Below are 26,564 nucleotides of genomic sequence, written 5' to 3' on the forward strand. Positions count from 1 at the left end.
ATATCTTTAATAGCTCAGAACGCTCTGCAGATGGGGATCATAATGTCACAGTAACAGATCTGAGCATAATTTCCTTCCTTACCCAAGTTAATGCACTCACCTATGTACCACACAAAGGCATAAAAGTTTCCAGCCACAGGTGGAAGAACCATGCAGCATCAGCAACATGTTTACTTAACGGAATATATTATGGGCACTAAAAATTGATCTGGGAAATCAGTAAACTGTCACCTGAGACTACAACATTATGTTGGATGTACTTTTAATTTCAAATGGACACATAAAACAATAAGGATTTCAGTATGCATACCAATAAAAAACTTTGAATTATACAAACACACATATAATATCTTGGTAGTGTTAAAAATGTGTGCTGTTTTGAACAAGAATTAATTTATACAAATCACAACATACTGAAACAGCATATACATTTATATTTTGTATCAGTCATTCTATATGCAGACCGTGACACTGAGTCATATGGCAATGTTAGCCTCAGCTTCAACCTTAACCTCAGGAGAAATGCATTCAGAACCACCAGACTCATATAGGATGCTGTCTTGATGCTGTATTTTCAACACGTCCCCTTTCCTGTTTCCTTCAACTGTAGTTGCATCTAGTCTGATATTCGTAAAACTGTAATTCCCAAGAACAGTCACTAGATTAATAATCCTGGGAATGTTACAAGAATCATGACTTTCATTCACAATCTCTTTTACGTCTAAATTTGCTACATATGTGAAATCTGATAGAATATTTCCAAATATCTACTTTGTAAGACATCAGTGCAATTATATAACACACATGACATGCAAAGTAAAGTTTTCTCCAGGCTTTGCTATACTTTAACAGCCCTAAACTGGCAGCCGAGTGCCATACAACCTCTGCCATGGTGCCCGTGTCTGTACTGTCAGTTACAAGGAAAAAGGACAAGGGAAAGGTGATGAGTAGAGAAGAAATACTTGGAACGAATAGTAAAGTCCCTTCAGTGCAATCATTTTCATATAAAAGATTCCTTTTATATGTTTTGGTCATTACTGGCCATCAGCAGAAGGCATAGCTAACACTAAAGAAATACTGTACATGTATGACAAGCATAGGTTGTCGGGATTTCTACCATCAGAAATCAAGACTAGACTAAACTATTAACATAATTAAAATTAGCTACATTTGTTAAAAATAATCAGTATCAATTAAAATTAATTGAAAGTCTTGTTGTATAAGTATATGATCATAAAATCAGCCCAATTTTTCTACAAAGAATATCTTGTGTAGTTGGCCATAGGTCTGTCTGTGATTTGTGTGTACATTCTGGTGAAGGGCACAATAGTGTGAGATGTGTACCGCAGTTCACTAGATAGGTAGTTGAAGGTTCAGTACTACTTATATTACCAGTAGCCAGCTCAAGTGGGCAAGAACCCCAGAATTGTCATTTTCAATTTTTAAGTTAGTTATTTAAAAACGTCAATATTGAGACTGTACAGCATCGATGTATTTTTTTAAATCCTAACTTTTTTGTAAATGGAGCTTCCTTTCATTACTGCTTTAGAAACAGAAAACACTGCTGTATGTTTATAAGTGAACACTTGTGACAACACGAGGAACAAGAACATAATGAAACAACGAACTTGCTTTCCTGTAGTCACAAGATAACCTACTCTTCAAAATAAACCAACTGTGGGGCACACTACTAGAGCATCTGCACACTTGCTTGCATCTCTTACGTGTGGATAACAGTCTAGATCAGTTCAAAAACTACCGTCAATTCTTCTCCAGTATTCCTTCTACATTTAGCTTCCAAATGAACATTTAATACCCAAAGAGTTTAATTTCCAGATGTTAATGGGAATATCACAATGTCAAAGATGTATCCCATCTGGTCTCCCACATATGAAACCTAAATCAGAAACTGGACTACCCCATCATAAAATTTTATGAAATACATCAAATCAGGGTTCCTTAAAATTGATTTCTGTATTGAGACCAAGTAGGTCAGTATATATCAATCCTGGTTATATACAAGCATCCACCAAAAGATGGTAGCTAAATATTCAAAGAAGTAAACATTGCTGCACATCTAGAAAAAGGTATAGTGTATTATCATGTATCATGTGTGACTATAGATGGGGTTTGGATTGATGAAGATTTATTGACCACTTACAGAGCGTTAACTACAAATAACGATAACTTTAATATTTTCATATACTTTACAGAATCTAGTGTTCTCAATCTGTTATTAGACATTTCTTGGCAACAGCACCAACAATGGCTATTCGTCTGCTTCCAGCTCAAGTCCTCGCTTCACAGATTCCTGTACAGAACTATCAATTGACTAGGCCCCAAACCTCCCAGTTATAATATCTCAGCAGAGTCCACATAGAAAACACAGATCTCCTATTGTTGTGTGTGTTACCTAGCAACGGTTGCTGTTTACAGAGTCACCGCTTAGCAACAGGCCTAACTGCCAAAATTTACTAATTTCAGTAAAATGAATTTTTCAAAACTTCACAAATGTAAACACTACTTCACTCAATTTGCTACATCATTTACTAACTAAATGTGAAATGTATTAAGCAAAATAATGGTAAATGATGCTTTAGGTTCACACTCCATCATCACTAATACTTTTACAGACATATAATTACAGTATTTCATATACATTAGCTTTTTTACTTGGTTATATTAATTTGATAAAGAAGTGTTTTATCAATAAAATCTTACCTTTCTAACATAATGACCGATCCCACTTGTCGATTGTCCATTTCATTGTTAGGCTGCTGTGAAATCTCGATTCTGATACCATACTCTGAGCAACCCGACACACTACACCTCTTCAGCATAACACTTGCATCCTCACACATCTACAGCACATTAAATTACAATTATCCTAGTGTGTAAGTCAGTCCTTACAAGTGATACTCCTTTCATTGCTGTTTAACATGCTTCTATGGTTACCATGAAATGTATTGGGATACACACACCCCCTCGTTGGTGTCTCCACTTTATCGTGGTGAGGGGGTTTGAGTATGCCAAGGACCCTGAGAGCTATACCAGCGGTAGCGTAGCTACTGGCAGGGCCTCCCTTGCTGGACAGGTCAAAGGGTAGGCATCAGACGAAGAGAGACACCAAAAACCAAAAACTGATGCCGGAAGCAGCATCATCAGCAGCGACTTGAAGCACAGAGCAAATGATGCTCGAGATGGTTCAAGTTCGTATAGCAACAGGCGTGACCAGAGTGGTTTGAACGGCTGTTGTACTGCGATGTGGAAAGCAAATGGAAAAACTACCACATTATCACTTTTCCTGGATAGTCTCTTTCCAAAAACAGAGATACCATGCATGTGAGATGTTTCCTCTGGAGACAAAAGAAACTGGAGGGGTGGATAGAAGTGACCAGAAGACGAGGAAATTTTTATTTGAAGGAGAAAGTTTGTGATCGCATTAAGTGGAGGAACTGTTTTGGAAGAGACTGTGGACCTGTCGTCTGACAGATTACTCATGAATGAATAATATACAGATGATTAAAGCACTCAATACATATGTGTTTACAGATAATCATACAAGCAGCATCTCCAGGAATTCAGAACCTTCTTACTGAAGTGAAGAGAATCAATTTTTGCACATCTAGAACAGTCTTAGCTCCAATTCAAATTACTTTTCTTTAAATCTAACATGAGTAAACTAGCATGACACAATTTTTAAGCCATATTCTTTTACCCATAATATTCTGCATAAAACCTCACCTTCTTGCACCAAAATGACAGTTATTCATTGAAGGACCTGATGTATGTTCTGAATGATTTGAGGTTCTCACAGTAGAGTTTATGAACAGTTTTATCTACTGGGATACAATGCTGTGTGGTCCACTGAAAGTCAACAAACATTTCAATGGAATGTGTCACTTCCATTGTCAGGGCCAAATAATATGCCAAGCAAGAAACTAGCCTGAAGCAGGTAGCAAGCAGAGATGCTGGTTTCTTGCTTGGCTTATTCTTTGGCCCTGAAGATGGAAGCAACAAGTTCCTCCAAAATGTTTGTTGACTTTCAATGGACTACACAGTATTATATTCTAGAAGACAGAACTCTTCATGATGTATGTTATTTTTTAAGAAAAATACAATTTCAGCTTCTTTAAAACAAACTACAATTTTTGAGAATTTCATTGCATTTTATAGCTATCTCACAACAAAATTAAAAATCAAATATGCAGAATTGTCACATTATGCTGCTGACAATGATAACAAGCATTCTCTAATACAGCAGAGAATGTGTTAATTAAGAGAAACAAAATTCTCAAATATTCCTTGTACACAAATGCATCAAAATTGGCCTGTATCTTCTAATTAATAAACTGTTTTCGTTCACAATGAGCAAAATATTATAACACATAAATTCAATATGAATTGCATAATTTTTTGTAGGAAACAGAATATAAAAATTCCAGATCCTATTCAGTTCATATTGTGACTGGGTTGGAGGTTTCCTGAAGTTTCCATAGTTTTCCTACTCTCCAGGCAAAGTCAGAACAGTATCTTCAAATAAGCCATTACTGTCTGCTTCCAAATCCCTACCTATTCAACTGTCTTGCTGATCTTTTCAATTTAATTCAACCATTAAATCTACATTACCTACGTATGCTGCAGAGTGCAATTAAATAACCTAATAATCAATGTAGCAGGAATTAAACCAATTGCTACTTCATCTTATGACATACTCACCTTTATTCCTGTGTTGCAAGATGTGATAGTACAGTCTTCCAAGGACACCTGTGCAGCATGATCAAGCACAAGACCTATCCCAAAATGAACAAATTCACAACTTTGTGCCTCTAAGCGGCCACCTTTCAACACAAGAATTCCAGTACCATTTGTACTGCTGCCCCGGACCTGACAATTCCTCAATCGCACTACTCCATTTCGGACAGACAGTGCAATCTGCACTGAATGGGCATTAATTGTTAGGTTTTCCAGCGTCACATCTGACGACCAATCAAGCAGTACGTTTCCTGCATTATGTGCCACAATTGTTGTGACAGATGGTTCAAGGAATCCTAAGAGCAAAAGGTAAAAAAACATGTGTTTACTACACTCACTTTGTAATGCAGAAATTCACAATGACATAGGGAAGGGGCCTCCCTGAGAAACTAGTCCACCGAAGGTTTTGAATTTCATTTTGAATGTTCTCAGTTTTCTTCTTATGATGTCTTCATAAGGACACCACTTTCATACAAGTATTTTTTGTCATACAAATTTATGAAGTTTGGCATCCAGTTAATCCCCAACGTCAGGATTTCAATGCATAGTTTACTTAAATGTGATACAGTTGCTTTTCAAAATTTTATCAATTACGTGAAGGACGATAAAACTGACGGTAGTAATTATTGTGGGATATCACTGCTATCAACTTCATACAAAATTTGATCTAATATCCTTCTCTTAAGCTCAAGTCCATATGTAAAGAAAATCATTAAGAACCATAAGTATGGGTTTCAAACTAACAGATCAACTACTGATCGGGTGTTTTGCATTCATCAGATATTTCAGAAAAAATGAAAGTACAATGGAACAGTATATCAGCCATTCATACACTTCAAGAAAGCCTATGAATCATTTAGGAGGGAAGCATTGTACAATATTCTCATAACAGTTTCAAGAATGCATGAAACTAGTTAGGCTGATTAAAACGTGTTTAAATGAAACCTTAAAGTAAAATCCTTAGACATAACATTTTTCTGATATTTCCTATCCAAAATTGTCTAAAACAAGGAGATGCTTTATCATCATTGCTTTAGAATATGCCNCTTCGAGAATGCATGAAACTAGTTAGATTGATTAAAAACCTTAAAGTAAAATCCTTACACATAACATTTTTCTGATATTTCCTATCCAAAATGGTCTAAAACAAGGAGATGCTTTATCATCATTGCTTTAGAATATGCCATCAGGAAGATCCAGGAAAACCAGGCGGGACTGAAATTTAATGGGACACATCAGCTGCTGGTCTGTGCTGATAATGTAAATCTAGTGGGAGATAACATAGATACCATAAAGAAATACATAAAGCATTAATTGATGCTAGTAAGGAGGTTGGTCTAGAAGTAAACACAGAGAAAAGTATATGTTGCTGTCTCATAACCATAATGCAGGGCAAAATCATGACATAAAGACAGCTAATGAATGTTTAGAAAACGTGGCACAGTTCAGATATTTTGGAACGATTATAACAAATCAGAACCTGATTCAGGAGAAACTTAAGAGGAGAGTGAATTCACATAATGCCTGCTACCATTCAGTCCAGAACCTTTTGTCTTCTCATCTGCTCTCTAAAAATGTAAAAATCTGAATATACAAAACTACAATTTTGCCCATGGATCTGTATGGGCGTGAAACTTGTCTCACACATTAAGGGAGGAACACAGGTGTTTGAGAACAGGGTGCTGAGGAGAATATCTGGATTGAAGAGGAATGAAGTGAAAGGAAGTTGGAGAAAACTGCATAATAAGGAACTTCATAACTTGTACTCTTCACCAAGTATAATCAGAATGATCAAGTCCAGGAGGATGCAGTGGGCAAGGCATTTAGCATGATTGGGGATAAGAGGAATGAACATAGGATATTGGTAGCAAAGTCAGAAGGAAAGAGATGAGTAGGAAGATCTTGACATAGATGGGTTAGACAATATTAAGATGGATCTTAGAGAAATAGGATTGGGTGGTATGGACTGGATTGATCTGGCCAAGGATAGTACCCCAGTGGAGGGCTCTTGTGAATATGGTAATGAACCTTTGGGTTCAATAAAAACACTGTGGAATTTTTGAGTAGCTTCACAACTGACAGTATCTCAAAAAAGGGCTCAGCTCCATGGGTTAGTTAGTTAGTTGGGGGGGGGGGGAATCTTACAAAATGCAGATCGGTTTTTTCACATTATGATGACAGATGAAAACACTGAGATAAGCATCTGAAATTTCCTATGGTGAAAGAGATTGACACACATTCAAATATTATACAAAATTTTGCATGCTAAAAAATATTAACATGGCAATAATATAAATTTTTGTAGTTATAATTAACAAATTTAAGATGTCTATTCCAAGTGAAATTTTATAATATATACTACTAATTTATAGACATTCCAGGAATTGACACATTTTGATGAACCATACAAAACAGAACACCACAGATACAATGAATGAGAAAACATGTCAAGCTTTATTGTACTAGGTAATGCATCACAATGTGTACATGTGAAGCGATACTGTGATACTGTTGCACATAATGTGTAATGTTCTCCAGGTCAGCAAACAGGAAGAGGTGGGTAAATCCCCACAGTCCGGACTGAACACTGCTACACTTTTTCGTATGGGGTTACTTAAAGGACACTGTGTATGCCAAATGAATTTGACAATTTGCAGCACAGGAACATAGTGGTAACAGTGACATCTACATTGTACATAACTATTAGGCTTATTTTTGACTCTATCCATTGTCTGGTGTATGGAAGACAAAAAACCACTTTCGGAAACTGGATGTCTCCGTCCTCAGGTGGAGGGGGCAGGATAAACCTACTCAGTTGGGCCCATTAGAAAGAGTTAGTCTCAATCACTGAGTTCTGTACAGCATACACCATAGTCAGAATCCTTTCAAGTCTATTCGACATCTACATTGTTGACCACAATGTTGAACGGTGATCTGAGTGCTTGCAGTAACATGTCAATACTGAATGGTACATATTGCCATTCTAACTTTCTTCCAGGCATATAAAAACATGTGCAGCATTGCGATGGACTGATTCACATTTTGAGCTTCAAGCATTGTGCAATCAGTTTTTCCATCTGCACTATTCTGTTCTTGTGTCAATAAATACTGTTACCAAACCCGAGTTCTTTCTCAGCTATCCTGTGTAATGAATTTATAACTCTGGTTAGGTTTTATACTAGGAGGAATTTAAAGGAAGTGGTTATGAATTGTTCCTATAACTTCCTCTCTTCTTCTTGCAAAGTACTCGCAAATATACACACATAAAAGTATAATCAGGCTTGTCTTTAACTGCTCCTTGGAGCTAAAATGCTCACCTCCTGTACCTTACTTCATTGGAAGGATTGGAGGACTATGGGTAATATTTTACAAATAAAAACATGGATTTACAGGCATATGTTTCAGTCAACTCTTGTTTTTAAGTTTGTGGTGTTAGAGAAAAGTGAGTTAAGTAAAAAAAAAAAAAACTGGTGAAAATGCATAAAAGTGCACAACAAAATTCTTAAGCAAAAACTGAGTAACATCACTAAATCACAATACTTCCCATTCAATGACAATGAAATAATTATTTCAGCACATAGCCAAACATGTTTCTTCTTTTCCTGAAAAGTAATATTTAGTGATATAGGCATCTCCTCCATTACATCAAAGACATATTAATAGAAGACTAATGACTTTTGAGATGCATATACACAAATTCGCATAAATGACAAGCATTCATAAATAGTTTTTAATTTCCTGTATAAATTAATTATATGAATAAAGGAGTGTCCCTGTGCTTAAGCAGCATGCCATTTAGACATATCTGGCAAAGCAGCAAGGTCAGCTTCACATTGCAACTACTTAGCCTTGGGTGTCAAAAGGATGGGACACTTAGTTCTTACATAGTCACAAAGAGAAAAATGTCACCGCTCCTGGGACTCAAACCACAGTCAGCCAGATGGCAGCTAGTCACTCGATTGACCAAGATGTCCCAAATTACAATTACATTTGCATTACCCATAATGTTGCCTCCTTCCTCAAGGCCACCAGTACTGCTAACATCATGAAGCCCTGGACACAGTATCACAGTGTCCCCAGCAATAGCTTGATCCAAAGCTTCCTGCAGGAGTGGACATGTCCTAAAAGAATTGCATGTTGATTTGTAAAACAGTAGAGAAGAGGGCACTGTTAGATCTTAACAAAGAACATGCTTCTTTGGGTGTGACAGAGTTCCTAGCTGAATGCAGTCTTTTAATATTTTAATGTATTTCTGAATATAAACTTGATGAGTTCTGATATAGTACACAATCAAATTTCTCTTGTGTTTAAACATACTACATAGACAGCCATACACTCTAAACCTTGGAACTCGACAGAAGAGTAATCAGTTTCGATACCCACTGGATAGGAGATGGGAGGAGGCAGGCCCCATTCTGTGGATGATGACAAAGGGAAAATCCTTGTCATTCACTGTACATTTTTTTATTGCCAGTGGGGTGGGACTAAGTCCCTTGTACTGCGGCCACTTCTGGCCTATTGTACCAGCCCCAGATGATAGGTGAGGGTGATTGTGGAGCAACTGGTGGAATGAAGATTGGCAGGGGAAACCGAAGTACTCAGAGAAAACATGCCATAGTGCCACTTTGTCCACCACAAATCCCACTTGACCAGACCTGGGATTGAACCCGGGCCACTGCGGTGGGAAGCCAGCGACTAACCGCTTGAGCTATGGCGCAGTCATTCACTGTATAACTGGGCATGTTACTGACTGAGCTATCCAATCTCTGACTCAGGATATATTAAAACATAAAATATACTCTTTTTGAAAATATGTTATGTTCAAACAGTTTTAGCCCTCCTAGAGTTGAAAGAGAAAATGATACACAATATATACAGTATACCCCTGATTATGTATGTAATGAAGGCATGTAGGTCTTCATGTAAAGTGGTTGTTAAAATTATATGATCTAAATGGGAACTGAAATGGCTCAACAATATTCTGTAAAATTCTCAAACAACAAATTCCATGAAAACCAAATATTAGGAAAATACCATACACTCAACACCTGCAAGTGCAGTATGGTAACATAAAAATTAGCTACAGTAAATGTATGGATGAACTTCATTTAACAGGCTTCCTACTTACTTGATGTATGCTTCAGGTTGAATAAAGCTTCTGGCTTTTGTCAGTGTATTAATAAATTCATCTATTGTACCACCAAGCCACACAAAACATACTTCCTTTGAGTGCTCTCTTTTTTGTTTCTTTGCTTGTACAACTTCATATTTTTTCTTTACTACAAGATTCCTGGAAACAGAGAGTTCATTTCATTTTGCAAATTATCTGTTATCCTAATTTATACAGAAATTACAAGAAAATTTTGCATGTGTAAATGAGATGTCTTCCCAGCAGACACCCAGCAGACACACTGCTAAATGTGGCCTATGTTCCAGAGTGGGCATTCTTTAGTTGTATTGTTTACTGATTTTAAAATGAAACAACACTGTAATAACATACTAAAGAAATTTAAGTATATAAATCTGGCATTTTACATATAACAAGATATTTAAAGTATTCATTCATTCTTAGAAGTACCTATTCTTTTCTTTGGGTATGGTTGCTTTCCTTGTCAATATCATATGATATAGCAACTAAACTTCAGATTAGCACTCAAATTAGGAATCAATTTAGAAAAATTGGGAATGACAATTTGAATCACATCCAAAAAATTTACTTACATGTCACTCTAACAGGTTACCTTCCAGCACCCCAGCTGGTAATTTAAAAGATCAGCCCACCCTCTTTTAAAAATCATGATAGATTTAAAGAATTCACTGGCCAGCAAAATATTAAAACACTTTATTCATAAACTATGGCACACAGGAATTTAAAATGTTGTAAATACCTCCTGGAGATATTCTAGTAGGCTCAGACAGTGTGCTACTCAGCAGGATGTACGGGAACACCAACGACATTACCACCTAGTTTCACCGATTTCTTATTGCTTATGCCATTTTCACTTTCCAGAAGCAGGGTATGGGACACAATCTTAACCCTTTGCAGCCCTATGTTGAACCGAGTCCACCACTTTAAATTCCACATTACGGTCCAATGTTGGACTCAGTTCGCCACATGTCTTCTGAATGTTAAAGGTGATCTGGAGTCAGTCTGAGGCAACCAATGTCAGTGTCACTTTAGTCTTCTTCTTTGCAGTGGTGTTAACAAACCTTTTGTTATAATACTTCTGTGAATTTTAGAATTGATTTTTCAAAGGGCCTGTGTATACTTTTCTCTGTAGTTATATCCTGATGGAGTCTCCTAGTGGACATGCATTGAACAGCAAAGAGATACATGAACTTGGATTCTTTCAGTTTTTTAGTCAGGATTCAGATATTGATATATTTGACCGTATTCACCCTGATTCCAAAATAAGCAGGCCTGATCTGAGGGACAACTGTAATAATTCTGATGATGGTCAGGTAAGTGCAAATGTATGTGGTGGTGGTTATGATGACAAAGATGATAATGAACAGTGGGCTCTCTGGGACAAAAATAACCATGATTTCTATATGATACCATTTTGGGCCTCATCTGGTTGACAAACCACCTCGAAACAGACAAATGCCTGTTTCTGTACATGAATGTTACATATATGCTATCTTTAAGGGCAAACTTTGCTTTAAAAAATAGCTACTGAAACTGGAAGTACATGTACATGTACAACATGAACTGGCAGTCAGCAAAACTTTGAACTTTGTCTCACCTGGATTACTGTAAAAAAGTGATGTTCATTGTAAATTGTGGAAGAGACAGACAATAATTGGCAATTTTAGAAAATGTAGGCCTTTCACTGTCACTTCATTGACTGGAATTGAACTATGGAATCAAATCATCTTCAGAATCTTCATTAAAAAATCTTCCATGATGCAACAGCCACGCCTTCTCTTCTTACTTGCTATGTTAAGTTTTTCATTTACAACACACTATATGATGTGAACCAGACAGATGTGGGAGTGAGTGTGTTAATACCCATGGATACCATAAGCAATGAACAAAGAATGTAGTACATATATCTTTTTGAGTTCCCTTTTATATCAGTGATAAGAAAAGCAAGCAGAGAAGTACGATACAGAAAAATCATATTTTGTAAATAGATAATATTGATATCCACCAAAAATGCTTTCAAGTGTCTCTTTTGAGCTAAAATTGAGGACAACATTTAATTGTTCATCAGTATTTTCTGAAGTTGAGACAGCTGACTTTGTTCTCACAATTCAGCAATGTGACAAATATATGGACATGCATGGAAGAATATTCAATGATATGGGAAAGAAAGGCAAGGGTCTTCCACCCTAATTGGTATGACCTTCAGCCACATTACCAGAGTGCTGTCCAGACATAATATCAACTGCGTTGGCCTAGACTGAGGAAAATTTCCCTTTCCTTCATCCTGTAACATATGGCTAGGACACTTTTCTTTCTCTTCTTAATTTTCCATCTTCAGAACTTTTTGAAGGCCCCTAGTTCCAACTGATGTGCTGTTAGCCCCAGTCCTCATCTTTGTGTTCCTGCGCCACTAACCATTTTTCCTTACACAGCTTAATTTACAATGATGGTTTACAACAATCTGCAGTAGACTGTATATCTCAACATGATGCATATCTGATTTATTATTTCATTCTTTTTGTGCCTACATGATATCACTAAATAAGTGTTACCTTGTTCTGTTGGAAGACTGTAGTGACAAGTAAATAAAAATTAAGTGATGTTCATGCCCAAATACAGCATGGACAGTGGATATTTCAATATTTTTGGATTATCAGTTGTTTTTAACTATCTGCACTACTACTTCTCCCCTCTATTACAGCAAAAAATCAAGGGTTCATAGTTTATTAAAGTCACACTGTCTTATCTATTTTTGCCAAATAGCTTTCTTTCCTTCAACATATTGTCATGTGTTGGGTGTATAACACGACAAATAACTTCACGCCTTATTTGATATAGCGAATTTATTGCACTTGCTCTCACAATTACTGCCATCTGCAGTATCACAATTACTTCTTCTGCTGCAGTCAATATCATTCACTCCGAAGAGTGCTAGACTGTAACTGGCTGGTTACTCTCTCTCTAGTAACTCACTCACTCGTAACTGGCTCAATCCCCACACACTAATCACTCACTACTGAATAGTGTTCGCTGCTCCTTATTTAGCCTCGGCACGGACAACACAGAAAACAGTTACGTGATAGGTACAGCTGTTGCGTGACGCCGTGTTTACAGGTTGCCTAGCAACACTGTCGAGAGTTGTTTACTGCTGCACAGTAACCGCAGTATCCCTTGGTAACAACACAACCGCTCCTCTGCTATGTCACCGTGGGGGAGGGGGCGCCTACCAAGCGTTGTGTACTGGTGGAAGGAGTGGGGGTATGTGACATCACTCAAGGAAACACAGAGTTCACGTGACCCCCACTTCCCGTTGCACCATCCACGTCACACTATTAAACACTAATTCTATCTACTCTGTCACCAAGTATATCAGTGAAAAACCAAATTAATGACAGTCTGTTTCCTCATAATCTACACACAAATTATCTGAAGTTTGCAAAATAATCACAAAATGTCTGTGAGGGTACAGCACATCAATTACAAAATAAGAGAATGTCATTGCATATTTCACAGATGTGCAGTAGTTATGTCACCTGAATGCATGAACATTCAATCATGTCAGTGGCTGATAGTTTACATGACTCTTAAATATATGAGAATGTATCTCAAAATAATTTTGGTTGCATTACATTCTACACCTTGTTGAAAGATATTTGTAAGCTGTTTACCTTAGTTAAAAAAATATAATTTCTAACATGCTCATAATCACAGAAGGGAAGAAACACAGTAGTCACCAACCTCATTAATGGATTTTCTAAAATCTCAATTTCTCTTTTGATTTCCTCTCGTCGGATCTGCAGCTCCATCATTGTCAGAGCACTGTTTTCATCTACTTCATCTGTGTCAGCTTCTTCTTGTGTAGCTTGAATATTCTGTTCAATCTCTCTTGCTTCCTGCAGTAATAAACGAATATGCTGCCCAGTTTCATGTAACACTATACCTGACTGCATGTCATAATACCTGCAGAAGTCAAAGAAAGGGAATTCTTATTTGGTCAAAAAAAAAAATAAGTTGAGAAATTACAGAGCATCTAGGGCAGTAAATTAATGAATGTTCAATGTGCTTCTGGAGAAATTCTGCTCTTTGTTTGTTTTCTCCGACATTACAGAACAGATAAAAAAATTCAGAAACAATGAAGCACCGTAACTTCCCAAATGTTTAAACAAAGTACTGCTTACATACAATGTTGCTGAACCTGACTGTACATCAGGAAGCTTTGTCACATGGTTAATAAGCTGGTTGAAAACAAAACTAAAAGGGTAAGAATGGGAAATGTTTCATACATGGTTGGTGTCACAGACAAAATTTTGAAGGCATGCAGTAAGACAATATGGAAGTTGATGTCCACAGCACAAATGAAGTAATCAAACACTTAAAAAGATCATATGGTCAGTAAGCATACAATAATGTCTTTGATATTTGGGGTCCTAGCAGTTAATTCACCAGCAGCCTTTTGTAGTAACATATGCACAATTATGCATCAAATTTTCTGTTTCATCCTGTTTCACTGAAAATGTCTGACACTGTTTGTAAATGGTAACAATCTAAAGAATAAACAAAAGGTTAAGACTTTCTCTTCTGTTAGCAAGTATAAACTATGACACAATTATGTGGTCCATTGCTTGGCGACGGCTGCCACAACAAAGACACTGTTGGCAAAGGTCTGTGCCGAGGCTATATAACCACACCAGACCGCCAGTGAGAGCCAGGGATAGCCAGTGATACTAAGTAGTAGAGTGACAGAGAAGGATAGCCAGTGAGTGGACAGTCATGGCTAGGAAGCCAACAGCGGAGCAATGAGTTGCAAGTCAGTAACCAGCCAGGGAGGACAGAAGCCACAGTATGTGGAAGCTGAGGAATCTACACTGCTGGGAGCCATTACCCAGCAATGACTAGTGAAGACAAATTCAGAAGACTTAGTTAGTGCTGTAGTTAGAAATAGAGAAACAGAGTGCGTGAATTAGTGACAGCATTATAATTATGTGTAGTTACAATTTATAAAATGTTCAATGTATAAAATTACCAACCCAAATCTCATGTCTAGTCACTATCAGATAACAATATAAACAGGAGCAGAAGATGTCAGTCTCAGAAAGTGCTTCTTCTACATTAGCATTCACTTTTGTCAAAAACATTACCTCTAGACAGAAGCACTATGCCAATAATATTGTTATCCTCTTATGTTTAATATCTTGGCATAAATATAGCCATTTTTCCAGAACATTTCAAGTAACTTAGGTTACGTGTTTTTGAGAGTTTGTTTTTAACAAATTTCAGTAGAAATTTCAATGGTCTTTCATCTTGTGCTACGCTTAAGGACACAATAATCTAGTGCCAACTAACCTAAATTTGGCTTAAGTGTCCACTTATAAATGCCTGAAGAGGGGCTTAAAGGATCCATAATTTAGAATTCCATATATAATCCTGTGAGTTCTGGCCTGAAATTTTGCATCATGGAGAGTATCATCATATTTGCCCCACAGCATAATGCAGAAGAGACAAAGAATTTGGGTAATATAGAAATATAAATGTTGGATTTGAGGTTCTCATGGTCTTCTGGGTTGTAATGCCATGGAGTCCAGAGAAAGCCTGATGTTTCACTTCTGCTGATTACATGCTTTGTTTACTTTTGGTTAAGATGGAGGCAACATGTTCTTCTGAAATGTCAGGCTCTCTATAAAGTAAGGCATTACAACCCAGAAGACTATGTTTTTCAAGAGATGTTAATGCCTTTATTCTGAGCGCCTTCAACATGAAATAAATTACAAAATATGACTCAAAACATTCAAACAAAATAACATAGTTTATACTTCAATTGTAACTCAGTCAACTCTCCACTGTGTTTTGGCAAACATTGTGGAAAAAGTACATGTATGATGTAAAGGAAGAGCAGGCCCTTTATGGCATCTTAATCACAAACATGTAGGTTCTAGCATTGTGGAAAATTTGATAAAATTAAAATACACTAACAAACAGAAATTATATTTCTTAAAGTTTGTGGTCTAGTGGTCAGAGTCCCGGGCTACAGGTTAGATTCCCGGTGCTACCAGATTTTCTCAGAAGTAGTGGGTCAAGAAACGGGGCCCACTCAGCCTCGTGAGAATAATTGAGGAGCTATTTAAAGGAAATAGCGGCTCCAGTCTAGAAAAACCGAGATTAACGGCTGTGGGTATCCATTGCACTGACCACGCGATACCCTCTATCAGCAAAAGTGGGCACAAACTTCACTGACAAGCGGCAGTCGCTAAGTCGGTATAGTTTGCTTGCAGACTAATACAACGGAGATTTTTTAGTAGTCTGCGAGACTTTCTGAATACCATTTATTCACAGACCTAGTCTTCGTAAAACTTACAGCTGGAGTCTAGCTTCAAGATGAGTAGAGAGCCAATCCTGGTTTTCATCATCACAGTCCCATGGCCGCCAGAGATGATTGTAGAAAAATCTTCCATGGAATGTAACCAGTTAACCATAATAAGTAGCACTGCAAAATCTTTACACTTTTACATAAAAGGCACAGGCTGAGTCTTACTGACATTATAACAGCTATGATCACAACTGCTGTTATGGAACTACAAAACTAAATAAGTTACTAAACAAGAATGTTATAGGCTCAAACAAAACCTCAAGGTTTCTATGTGCATATCCTAACTACATACATAGCAAATGACTGAATATGGACTATGATTTTCTTGAACCATATTAAAATAGTTCCTCTTTCTCCTAGTGCTTCTCTTCCTCTCTATGAACTCACACAATCAAAAGCTCAGCCCAAAAGAAAATACATTTTGAATTTTATTACAGAGCCCCATCACACCTGAGCTGGTCTAAGCAGTCTGCTGTGCCATGAACATCAAGTATTTCGTTTTCCTGTTTCTTTGTGGGGTACAGCGATGTCAAGGGAACCTCATGTTGTTCCGGCAGACTGATATCATCTTGCACAGCCACAATATCAACAACAGCTCGCAACTCTTCAAAATTCACATTCCTTACCTAAAATTAAATGTAACTGTTACCACTACAAAATAACACATGTTCAAGAATGACTGTGTAACATCCTTTCCCTTGGCAGCAAATTCTTACCCTCATTACTGTGGTCCATTGTGGACAACCATGGAAAATTTTCAGATTAAGACACACACAAAATAAACACTTGGCCTTAAGTAAAGACTAATTCCATTAAGTGTAACAAGCTCAATAAAAAACATAATTATACCTTTACATTGGCCTCCATACCTTGAACTGGATATCAGAAACAAATGTACAATCCAAGAATCAAGTTATGTAATAATCTTTCATCTACAGTTAAATAATTTAAATTATATAAAAGCATTTAAGCCGGCATTAAACAATTATCTTCTATCTTATTACTACTACTCTGTTAGATAAAGATACCTTAACTGAATACTTTTAATTATTGCAAATATTTATGAAAACGGTATTTCTATTATATAATTACTTTGCTGAGTATAATTTATCCTTATAAAATAAGATGTCTGTAAATAGTTGCAACAACCAACTATATGTATTTATATTTATACAGCATCAGTGCACATGGCATGCTTCATATCCTTGGTCTAGTCCTATGAAGGACATAAATTGTACATAATGTACATAAATTGTAATTTGAATTCATTTGCATAACAATAGCAACTCTAACAATGAAAATAATAGCAGTACTACTAACAATAAAAATAACAAAGCTGCAAGTTCAAAAGATAGTATTTACTTTGTAGATACAACAAGACTTGCTAGTGTTCTTGGCAAAATTCCAAATACAGCGCACACATACGAAAAGCCAATGAAACTGACAAAATAAACAATGATAACATCAACACTAGTGGTATGTTGCTCTGCATTAGAAAGAAATGTATTAAAATGTGTTTGAATGAAAGTCATAATACAGTTTGTGAACAAAAGTATCTATTTGACACATTTAAAATTCAAAATGATTTCAGAATTTGCATGTTTTAGACCTAATGACTTCAAACAGGCTGCAAACAAACACGAAAGAGAATTCTGGACTGGAACAGAATGAAATATATCAGCTACTTGTGCAGTCAAAAGAACAAATAGTTAAGACTTGGGTATAAAAATAAATTAAATTAATGTAAACAAATCCCATACCATTACAACAACAAGTGTAGGAAACTGGATCTTAAATTCTTCACACTTCTGTCGTGAAATTTTCCAAATTGCCTGCCAACCTGCTGGTTCCAGTACATTTTCAACATAGTAATACCACTCATTTTCAATTCCAGACACTGGTAAATTACCTCTTGCACCCAAAATATCCATATACTCACTGAGCCTTTGCTGCAATGATTTTTCAAATTTAATGATATCTGAAGACATGTCTGAAACAAAAACCAGATATAAAAAGATAGCTCAGAAGTAGTATCGGAAAAATGTGAATTTTTCAAGAAAATATGGTCCTAATGATGGTTTGGGGGGTGGGTGTCTCTTTAGGCAGATGACTTTAGAGCATACCATACCATACAACAAACAAAGCAAGAGGACTGCAGTCAGTGCTGGAAATGGTAGGGGAAAAAAAAACACCAGAGCACTTCCAATGAGCATGAGACATTTTGAAATCCAAAAAGATTAGGTCATATAGGTTCAAAGAGCACTGTAATTTCTCTGTACCTTACCACCCGAGCCCCATCACTCATTCATATTGGTGCAGTGGTGCTTAATGTGCAAGGACAACTTTATTTCTTTTTACCATTACCTTAACCTCTAAACTCAGCTGTTTAAACTGTTTGGGAAGCACAGTATGTGACAGCACATCTGAACTCAAACCAATATTACTTTGCAGAAATTTAGAATTTTACATTCACCATAGCGACCGCCTCTGTGGTCTAGTGGTCAGAGTTCCTGGCTACAGATCCAGAGGTCTGGGTTCGATTCCCAGTGCTGCCAGATTTTCTGAGAAGTGGTGGGTCTGGAACATGGTCCACTCAGCCTCGTGAGGATAATTGAGGAGCTGTTTCAAGGAAACAGTGGCTCCAGTCTAGCAAACCGAAATTAACGGCCATGGGGATTCGTTGCGCTGACCACACGACACCGTCTATCCGCTAAAGTTGGCACTAACTTCGCTGAGAAGCTGAGGTCACTCTGTATAGTTTGCTTGCAGACTAAAACCACGGAGTTGGTTACTTCATCATAGTGTAGGGGGGGGGGAACACAAAAGTTTCACAAAAATAGCAGATATACCTACAATAAGTATCACATGCCAAATTACAATGCTTCACACTATCAGGGATATTTTTCTTTTATAAAAATATGTTTGCTGGCACCCTCATGCTCAGTTTTTGCATCAAGGTCAAAATATATAACGCACTGGAAGATGTGTGACTTTTGACAAGTTTACTGGTACACATCAACTGTCTGCTAACATAATAACTAGCTGAAAAAAAAAGGACTGCTTATGGTTATCAAATCAAAATACTTCATGGTCTTTCAACATCACAGATTTCATTTTTCTGTAAAAATTATCTCAACAAAATTATCCTTATTATTAAAGTACATTTCAATAATGCAACAATATAAAAGACATCAAGAATATGCCACTCACTGCTTTTAGTGTCCTATTGACATTTTAATGATTTTAAAAGGATAATGCCTCAATGCAACGGGATGCTAAAATACAATATTTCAACAAAAGTTGCATAGTTTCTAAGATCTATCAACACATAAAAAATGTTAAGACTCTACACTGAACAGTAATATTGTTCCCACTACATACAAACAACATATTTGTCTTGACTTTTAACCAGGTGCAAACAGCCATAGCAGTTTGCATGCCTGTAAACCCACTCAATCACCACACAAGTCTTCCTGGCTCCAATATGTACAAGTTTGGAACTACCAAGATTTCCAATCACATGCCATTCAATCCCAATCTTCAAAAGAAACAGTCAGTTACTGTCCATAATATTATCTACTTGTATAACCAACTCGGGGAACAGTAGAAACGACAGTGCTTATTAATTTTGTGGGCGGGAATCCTAAGAAGGAAGTGGAACAGTTTTCTACTGTTTTACTAAATTTTTTAATTATTAATATAATTTCTGGCAGTCTACTGGTGTACATGTGCAAGAGGCATAACTATTCTTCCACAATAATGGTAAGATGATTTAGAGCACATGAGCAAGGCATACGCCAAATTTATGTACAAAATAATCATTTGTTGTCAGATTACATTACATTGTCAATGTCTCTGCAGTAAAACTGCCCAAGAATGCCAACTATCACCATCTGATCATGAGAAACACATTTACATATCAGTGGTGCATTACAAATAACTACCATTCTGTTCCCAAATACCATGGAAACAGTTAAAGAAACCCATAAGTCAGAAACTATTAGCTGTTGTACATTTCTTTCAAAACTATTAAGTAGCAGTAAGTTTACCATGATAAGTTACTAGACTAGTGATGAGTAATCTGGTAATAGGACTGCTGTCTTTAAGTCTCAGACAAATTCCAGGTTCACTATCAATTGAAAAATAAAAAGGTATTACACACCTAATAAACATATTTAAAACACCCATCTAAAGTTCAGAAATGTACAATAACAAGAATCTATAATACAGTTCCAGGTTCACTATCAATTGAAAAATAAAAAGGTATTACACACCTAATAAACATATTTAAAACACCCATCTAAAGTTCAGAAATGTACAATAACAAGAATCTATAATACAGTACGGTAAGGTAAAGCTGTCCCTGTAACAGGCTGAGGAGGCCCACTGGGATGCGAGACATCGAGGCTCCCACATTTTCTATAGACAATCAGCTCAAAGTTAGCTGTAATGTTGTCAGCCTTATGCATCGGCCTCAGAATATAAACCCTTCGAGCTTACATGAGTTTTGTTGAAACTGTATTCAAAAAGAGTAGTCACTGGAATGCATAAGTTACAGTGAAACCTACTGCGCTAGCAACAGAATAAATACTGTTAAAACTTTACTTATGATACTTACTTCTCAACAAGCTTATTCTGTGTTCAACTTCAATTTCACTTCCAAACAAAATTAAACAGCTGAAATGTAACCCTACTATAACTTACAAATCAAATATTTGGCGCCGTACTTCCGTGTTCGTTACATTGAATCACGGCTCCCGTAGATTCATATCCACCGACTACACCGATATCCACCACAGAGTAATAAAGACGATTAACCACGAACGCCCACGAATGACCACGTTGGCCGACCGGCAAGCAGCAAGGGCGCTGAGCGTCCAGAGCGTCCAGAGTGGTCAGACCGGCTTTGTATGGCTTCTACGGTCTCCGTCGTCTCAATTGCGTTGATAGCCTACTTATAATAAGCATTTTGTATCCATGGATAGTGGCCCAACCAGCCACGGAAGTTATAGCGTTAAAGGCTGCACATGTATGGTATACGAGTAAAGTATACAGTGCAGGAGGTACCATATAAGCCCATATAAGGGATCGAAAGCGAATGATTATTGACCGCTTGTGCCGAAGTAAACTAATCCCCATTGTGCGCAGTTCAATATTTTTATAATAAAGTTCACTATGAAACAATCGTTCATTCTTCATTATTGATCAACCTTATGCGTCTTTACTGAAAGAGACGAAAGTAAATTTCGAAACCTTGTGCATGTACTAGTAAATGTGTAAGCAGTGCTTGAGGTGGAATGAAAATAGAACCGGGATGGTTTTCCCCATTTAATTCATAGGCATTTACTGCCAAAGAAGTAACGGGATGCTTTTAAGCCATTTAGAAAAGAACCGGGATACCATCCCACCCCACCTCAAGCCCTGTGTGTAAGACATGACTTTTACGGCGAGTGAATGAATTTTGGCCGACTTCTTACCTTTCCACAGAGTCCGTTACCAGCCAAATAAAACTTTTCAGCATTTTATTTAAAAAAAATCACGTATATACGAAAATTGTGACATCGGAATTTTTGTGATAGTTGTAGATGGGAAGGTCAAGTACGGTAAAGTACTCAGTCAGCTAGATCTTTCCCAGGTTTCCGAGGCTGATCCATCGAGTAGAGGTTATACTGCATTGGTCCAGATGTCTTTGAAATGCTTGTTTTCAACACAAAGTTGACACCCCCAATCACCCAGGAACATACGGCATATTACTTATGATGATTGTCTAATAAATTTTATTAACACGTCTTTCTGTTGATGTTCTAAAAACCACACATCATGACCATTTCGTATGTCTGTAGTGAACTAGAATATTGGTGGGAAAGCCAGAAGGAAGGAGACCACTAGGAAGACCAAGACATAGACGGTGGTCAATATTAAAATGGATCTTAGAGAAACAGGATGGGGTGGTGTGCACTGCACTGCTCAGGATAGAGACCAGTGGAGGGCTCTTGTGAACATGGCAATGAACCTTTGGGTTAAATAAAATGCTGGGAATTCTCAAGTGGCTGCACAATTGGTGACTTCTCAAGAAGGGGTCAGCTCCATGTAGTTAGTAGTGAACTTTATAGTGCTCTAAGGGAAGTGCTGGATGGTACAGTGCTAAGTCTGTGAGGGTGTAATTACGCACTTAGAAAATCACCAGAAGTGAAATTGACAGTAATTGTTTTAATCATCTTTAATTAATAAGATATTTACAATTTCAAAGGCACACCAGTTTCTACTGAAACTTTGAGTAATCAACAGCATCAAGTTTTGTTTATTAACCAAAATCAAGAAAGCATACAATATTCCAAATATGATACCAAAATGGAAAGTGTGAGTAACATTATATGGCTGCTTATGTGGTGCCTAATTACAACGGAGCAAAGTTTGATGCACTGGTGTTGAAAAATCCCCACTTTATTACAGTAGCTAGTGTTGTGGTAAGTCAACACCTCATGGTATGTCTGCTGGTCACCATCATGAATGCAAGGATGTTAACCTTTTCACCCAATTGATTATTAACAAATACCATAGTTGAAGTTGTTTATACATAATTCTTTATGTTATTAGATATACTGTCAATATTGTGAATGGTATATTTTTAGTCCCCTTCGGTGTCTCCGCCTTATCTTGGTGAGGGAGTTTGAGTATGCCAAGGACCCTGAGAGCTATACCAGCGGTAGCGTAGCTACTGGCAGGGGCTCCCTTGCTGGACAGGTCAAAGGGTAGGCATCAGACGAAGAGAGACACCAAAAACCCAAAACTGATGCTGGAAGCAGCGACATCAGCAGCGACTTGAAGCACAGAGCAAATGATGCTTGTGATTGTTCAAGTTCGCATAGCAATAGGCGTGACCAGAGTGGTTTGAATGACTGTTGTACTGCGATGTGGAAAGCAAATGGAAAAACTACCACATTATCACTTTTCCTGGATAGTCTCTTTCCAAAAACAGAGATACAATGTATGCGAGAGAGGGGCGGATAGAAGTGACCAGAAGACGAGGAAGAAGACGTAAGAAGATGCTGGATGATCTTGGGAACAGAAGAGCATATTTTTATTTGAAGGAGAAAGCTCTAGATTGCAGTAAGTGGAGGAACTGTTTTGGAAGAGACTGTGGACCTGTCGTCTGACAGATTACTGATGAATGAATGAATGAATATTTTTGGTGCATATATTTTGTAAATTATCCCATACTGGCTGATAAGGATTCATGTAAGAAAAAAAAAAGTAAAGCTATCCCTGTACCAGGCCGTGAAGGCCCATAGGGTTGTGAGACGTTGAGGGTCCCACACTATTTAGACAATCGGTTCCAAGATGGCGGTAAGGTTGCCAGCCTTACACGCTTTACTCCCCAGGAAAATTATTTAATTAATTCCTGGTATTCATTTCTGTTAGAGGCTGAGTAAACCCCAGGGCCTAGTGCGGCTAGAAGGATTAGGTCAACTGAAAAAAATCCAGTTACTTCATCGGGACTTGAACCCGTGACCTTCCGGCTTGTTGTAGAATAGCGCCTCAACCAACTATGCTACTGTGTGCCCCCTAAGGCTTCATGTACCCCTCTGAATCACCAATTCAGGACCAATGATATAAAATAAAGATGTAAGAAATGACACCTTTACTGGTGATGATGGGAACTGTATTTTTAAGTTTGCACACATCCCTACTGAAGCACCTATAAAAGCACTGGTCTGTCAATGTGCCACATGGACAGTAGAGGGCATAGATGGTCCTACCAGGGTCAAAATCCTCTCCTGAAAAAAGGGGATATTGTATTTCTAGCAATAGGAGTAGTGTTCAGCTGTAAGTCACAGCCCCTTTGTTTAAAACGTTCATGTCAACACAAATGAGGCTAAAATAGCAACAAGGTACTATATAACATGGAAAGCAAACTCTTAAGATGTGAACATTTAAGTAAGAATACATATTTTCCCCCCTTTCCTTAATTATAGATATGGGGGGTGCGGTGAGTATTATTCAGCCCTGGCCCTACCCATTCTGCCAAGAGCCACCACTATTAAGGCTCATGCTGATACAATGCATGCATTAACAATTTTTAACATAGCATATATGCATATTTTAAATCAGCTTCTCTGATGAGTATGCTATAGACACGTGCTACAAGTTAAGGTTAAGAATCTACCGCATTATGTTATTTGAGAATATGCAACAGTGGTGGCACAGTTAACAGAAACAGCATGATATCAGACAGTCCTTTTCTTGGCAATTTTAATTATTTCTGTGGTATTTATGTCTCTGTATGTGTGCCTATATCCAACATATGTAATGTGTAATTGGATTTATCTCTACTATGCCTTATTGCTTGTATTTCTATTATCTCTTTTGGAAGGTATGGTCTGTTTCACCTAAATATTGTAAGAGACAATCTGACCACTTTTATTGAAAAGGTTGGCCTAGTGGTAACACTCTTTCATTCAGGAGGTGGTCAGTTTCAAGTTTGTCCAGAACACTGGGTATCCTCAGGTTTCTCATGGTTTTCTTCAGTCCCTCCAGGTAAACACCAGGTAGTACCTCAATCAGGCCACGACAACTTCCTTCCAAATCCTTTCCAATCATTCTGTCATCTGATGCTATATAATCTCGATACTGGCAGTGTCATTAAATAACCAACTCCAATTCTAAATCTAAACGTTTTACTATATTATACTTAAGCATCATGTTACATTCCACACTCCTATATGTATAATATAAACTCCGTCGTAAATGCAACACTTTATTGTAGTTCTTGTCCCCCTTCTTTCACACTACATGTTTCAGCCTCAACCGGCCATCATCAGGTGAATTTCACTTCACGTAACTGTCACACTGCACTCAATATTAACATTTAAACTCCAGATTTCCAATTGTTCATTGCTCTGTCATCAATCGGCACCCGATATTCCAGAAGTCCCCTTGTCGGTTTTGTCAATTATGTTTAAATCTTTATTAATATTGACTTGTTGATTGGTTTAAGATCCTAAATTCTCAATTTAGCTTTAATATTTAATATTTATATTTAAATTTAAAATAAAAAATCACAGAGGTACCTGCTCTATGCTTATATGCTGCAGCGGCTACCTCTTGCTTTCAGCACAGCTCGCGTGCTATTTTGTGCAGGCTCTCTGTGTGCGTGCCACTGCTTTTCTTCAATACATGTAGTGTGAAAGAAGGGGGACAAGAACTACAATAAAGTGTTGCATTTACGACGGAGTTTATATTATACGTATAGAACCAACCATTTTAATTTACACAATGCACAATTATCTCACTTACCTCTTCAAACTCACCAACATAATAATATTTGAGACATCTAATACAGTTAAGAAACACCTAGAACAGAAATCACAGGGTGAACAAAAAAATTCTTGGCCCTACTTGTATGAATTCAAATTATTTAATAATTTGAATTCTAAGTTTTATAACAGCTGTTGTGTAGAAATGGTGTAATACATTAATGTTACAAAGTTTGTTTCCATTGGGCTGTAAGGACACTGAAATTTTTGTGTAGAAAAAGCATGAAATTACAAAAGGAAGTGTTAACCTTCTGTCTTCACATCTTTATTTGGATTTATGCAAAATGCCATTTATACTGCATAAATTTATATGAAACAGGAGGATGTTCAAGAAATCTGTGCAAGGACCTCTGATGGAAAATTTGATCAAAATTAGTCCACCAGTTCTTATGTTATATGACAGCAGAAAATAACTTTTGAGTATCTTGAAGAGTTTAAGACAGATGGAGGTGTTTCCTTTTTCTCCACAACTTCTGTTTGAAACATTTTTCTCCCTCTAATAAAAGAGTTCTATGCCAGTTTGGCTTTTGGGACTACACCACATGTAATGTTGAAGGTTTTCCAACATGCTGGAAAATCTTGCAGTTTCTGCCTTTGAGGTTAATAATCTGGGGAGGATCTGGCAGCTCTTACATAGCTCCTGCTTTGGGCAGTGTGTCAGTTTGGAATGAACATAGAGGTAGGATGCTAACCAACAGGGTACAACCATGTGGTCAGAGAAGAGACGATCAAAAATGATTCAGTGACCACATGGCTAATGAATGAACTTCAGAGACCCCATTTTTAGGATGAGACTGTCAAGGATTTTTTCTCTTTTTTTTCCTACATTCTTCCCACATGGATATGAGAGGGATGTGAGTGGTTGCTGAATGTAGGTGATTCAGTGGTGGATCTGGAGTAGTGCAGTTGAACTTTGCTCAATCTCTATCCATTTTCACAGTTTAAGTTATGGGATTGTTTAGTTATTTTTATGGCTTCT

General features: G+C 37.2%; 1 protein-coding gene across 3 annotated transcripts; it reads right to left on the minus strand.

The window, feature by feature from the left end:
• Positions 1–255: 255 nt before the first annotated feature.
• On the minus strand, positions 256–26,532 carry LOC111868538 (protein nessun dorma). Of its 3 annotated transcripts, none has more exons than XM_033753102.1 (10): positions 25,566–26,532; positions 18,029–18,258; positions 16,719–16,894; positions 16,257–16,346; positions 13,643–13,864; positions 9,884–10,045; positions 8,755–8,876; positions 4,720–5,051; positions 2,722–2,861; positions 256–636 (listed from the first exon to the last, which is right to left on the minus strand). In XM_033753102.1, exons 2-10 carry the CDS (start codon positions 18,254–18,256, stop codon positions 477–479), a joined length of 1,632 nt encoding a protein of 543 aa, XP_033608993.1. In that variant the 5' UTR covers positions 18,257–18,258; positions 25,566–26,532; the 3' UTR covers positions 256–476. The 3 variants fall into 3 exon arrangements, with proteins under 3 accessions (XP_033608993.1, XP_023715021.1, XP_023715020.1); XM_023859253.2 differs by lacking the exon at positions 25,566–26,532 and adding an exon at positions 20,973–21,176; XM_023859252.2 differs by lacking the exon at positions 25,566–26,532 and adding an exon at positions 20,887–21,173.
• Between the last annotated feature and the right edge of the window lie 32 nt (positions 26,533–26,564).

This window comes from Cryptotermes secundus, unplaced genomic scaffold, assembly GCF_002891405.2.
Source record: "Cryptotermes secundus unplaced genomic scaffold, Csec_1.0 scaffold330, whole genome shotgun sequence".
NCBI lineage: Eukaryota > Metazoa > Arthropoda > Insecta > Blattodea > Kalotermitidae > Cryptotermes > Cryptotermes secundus.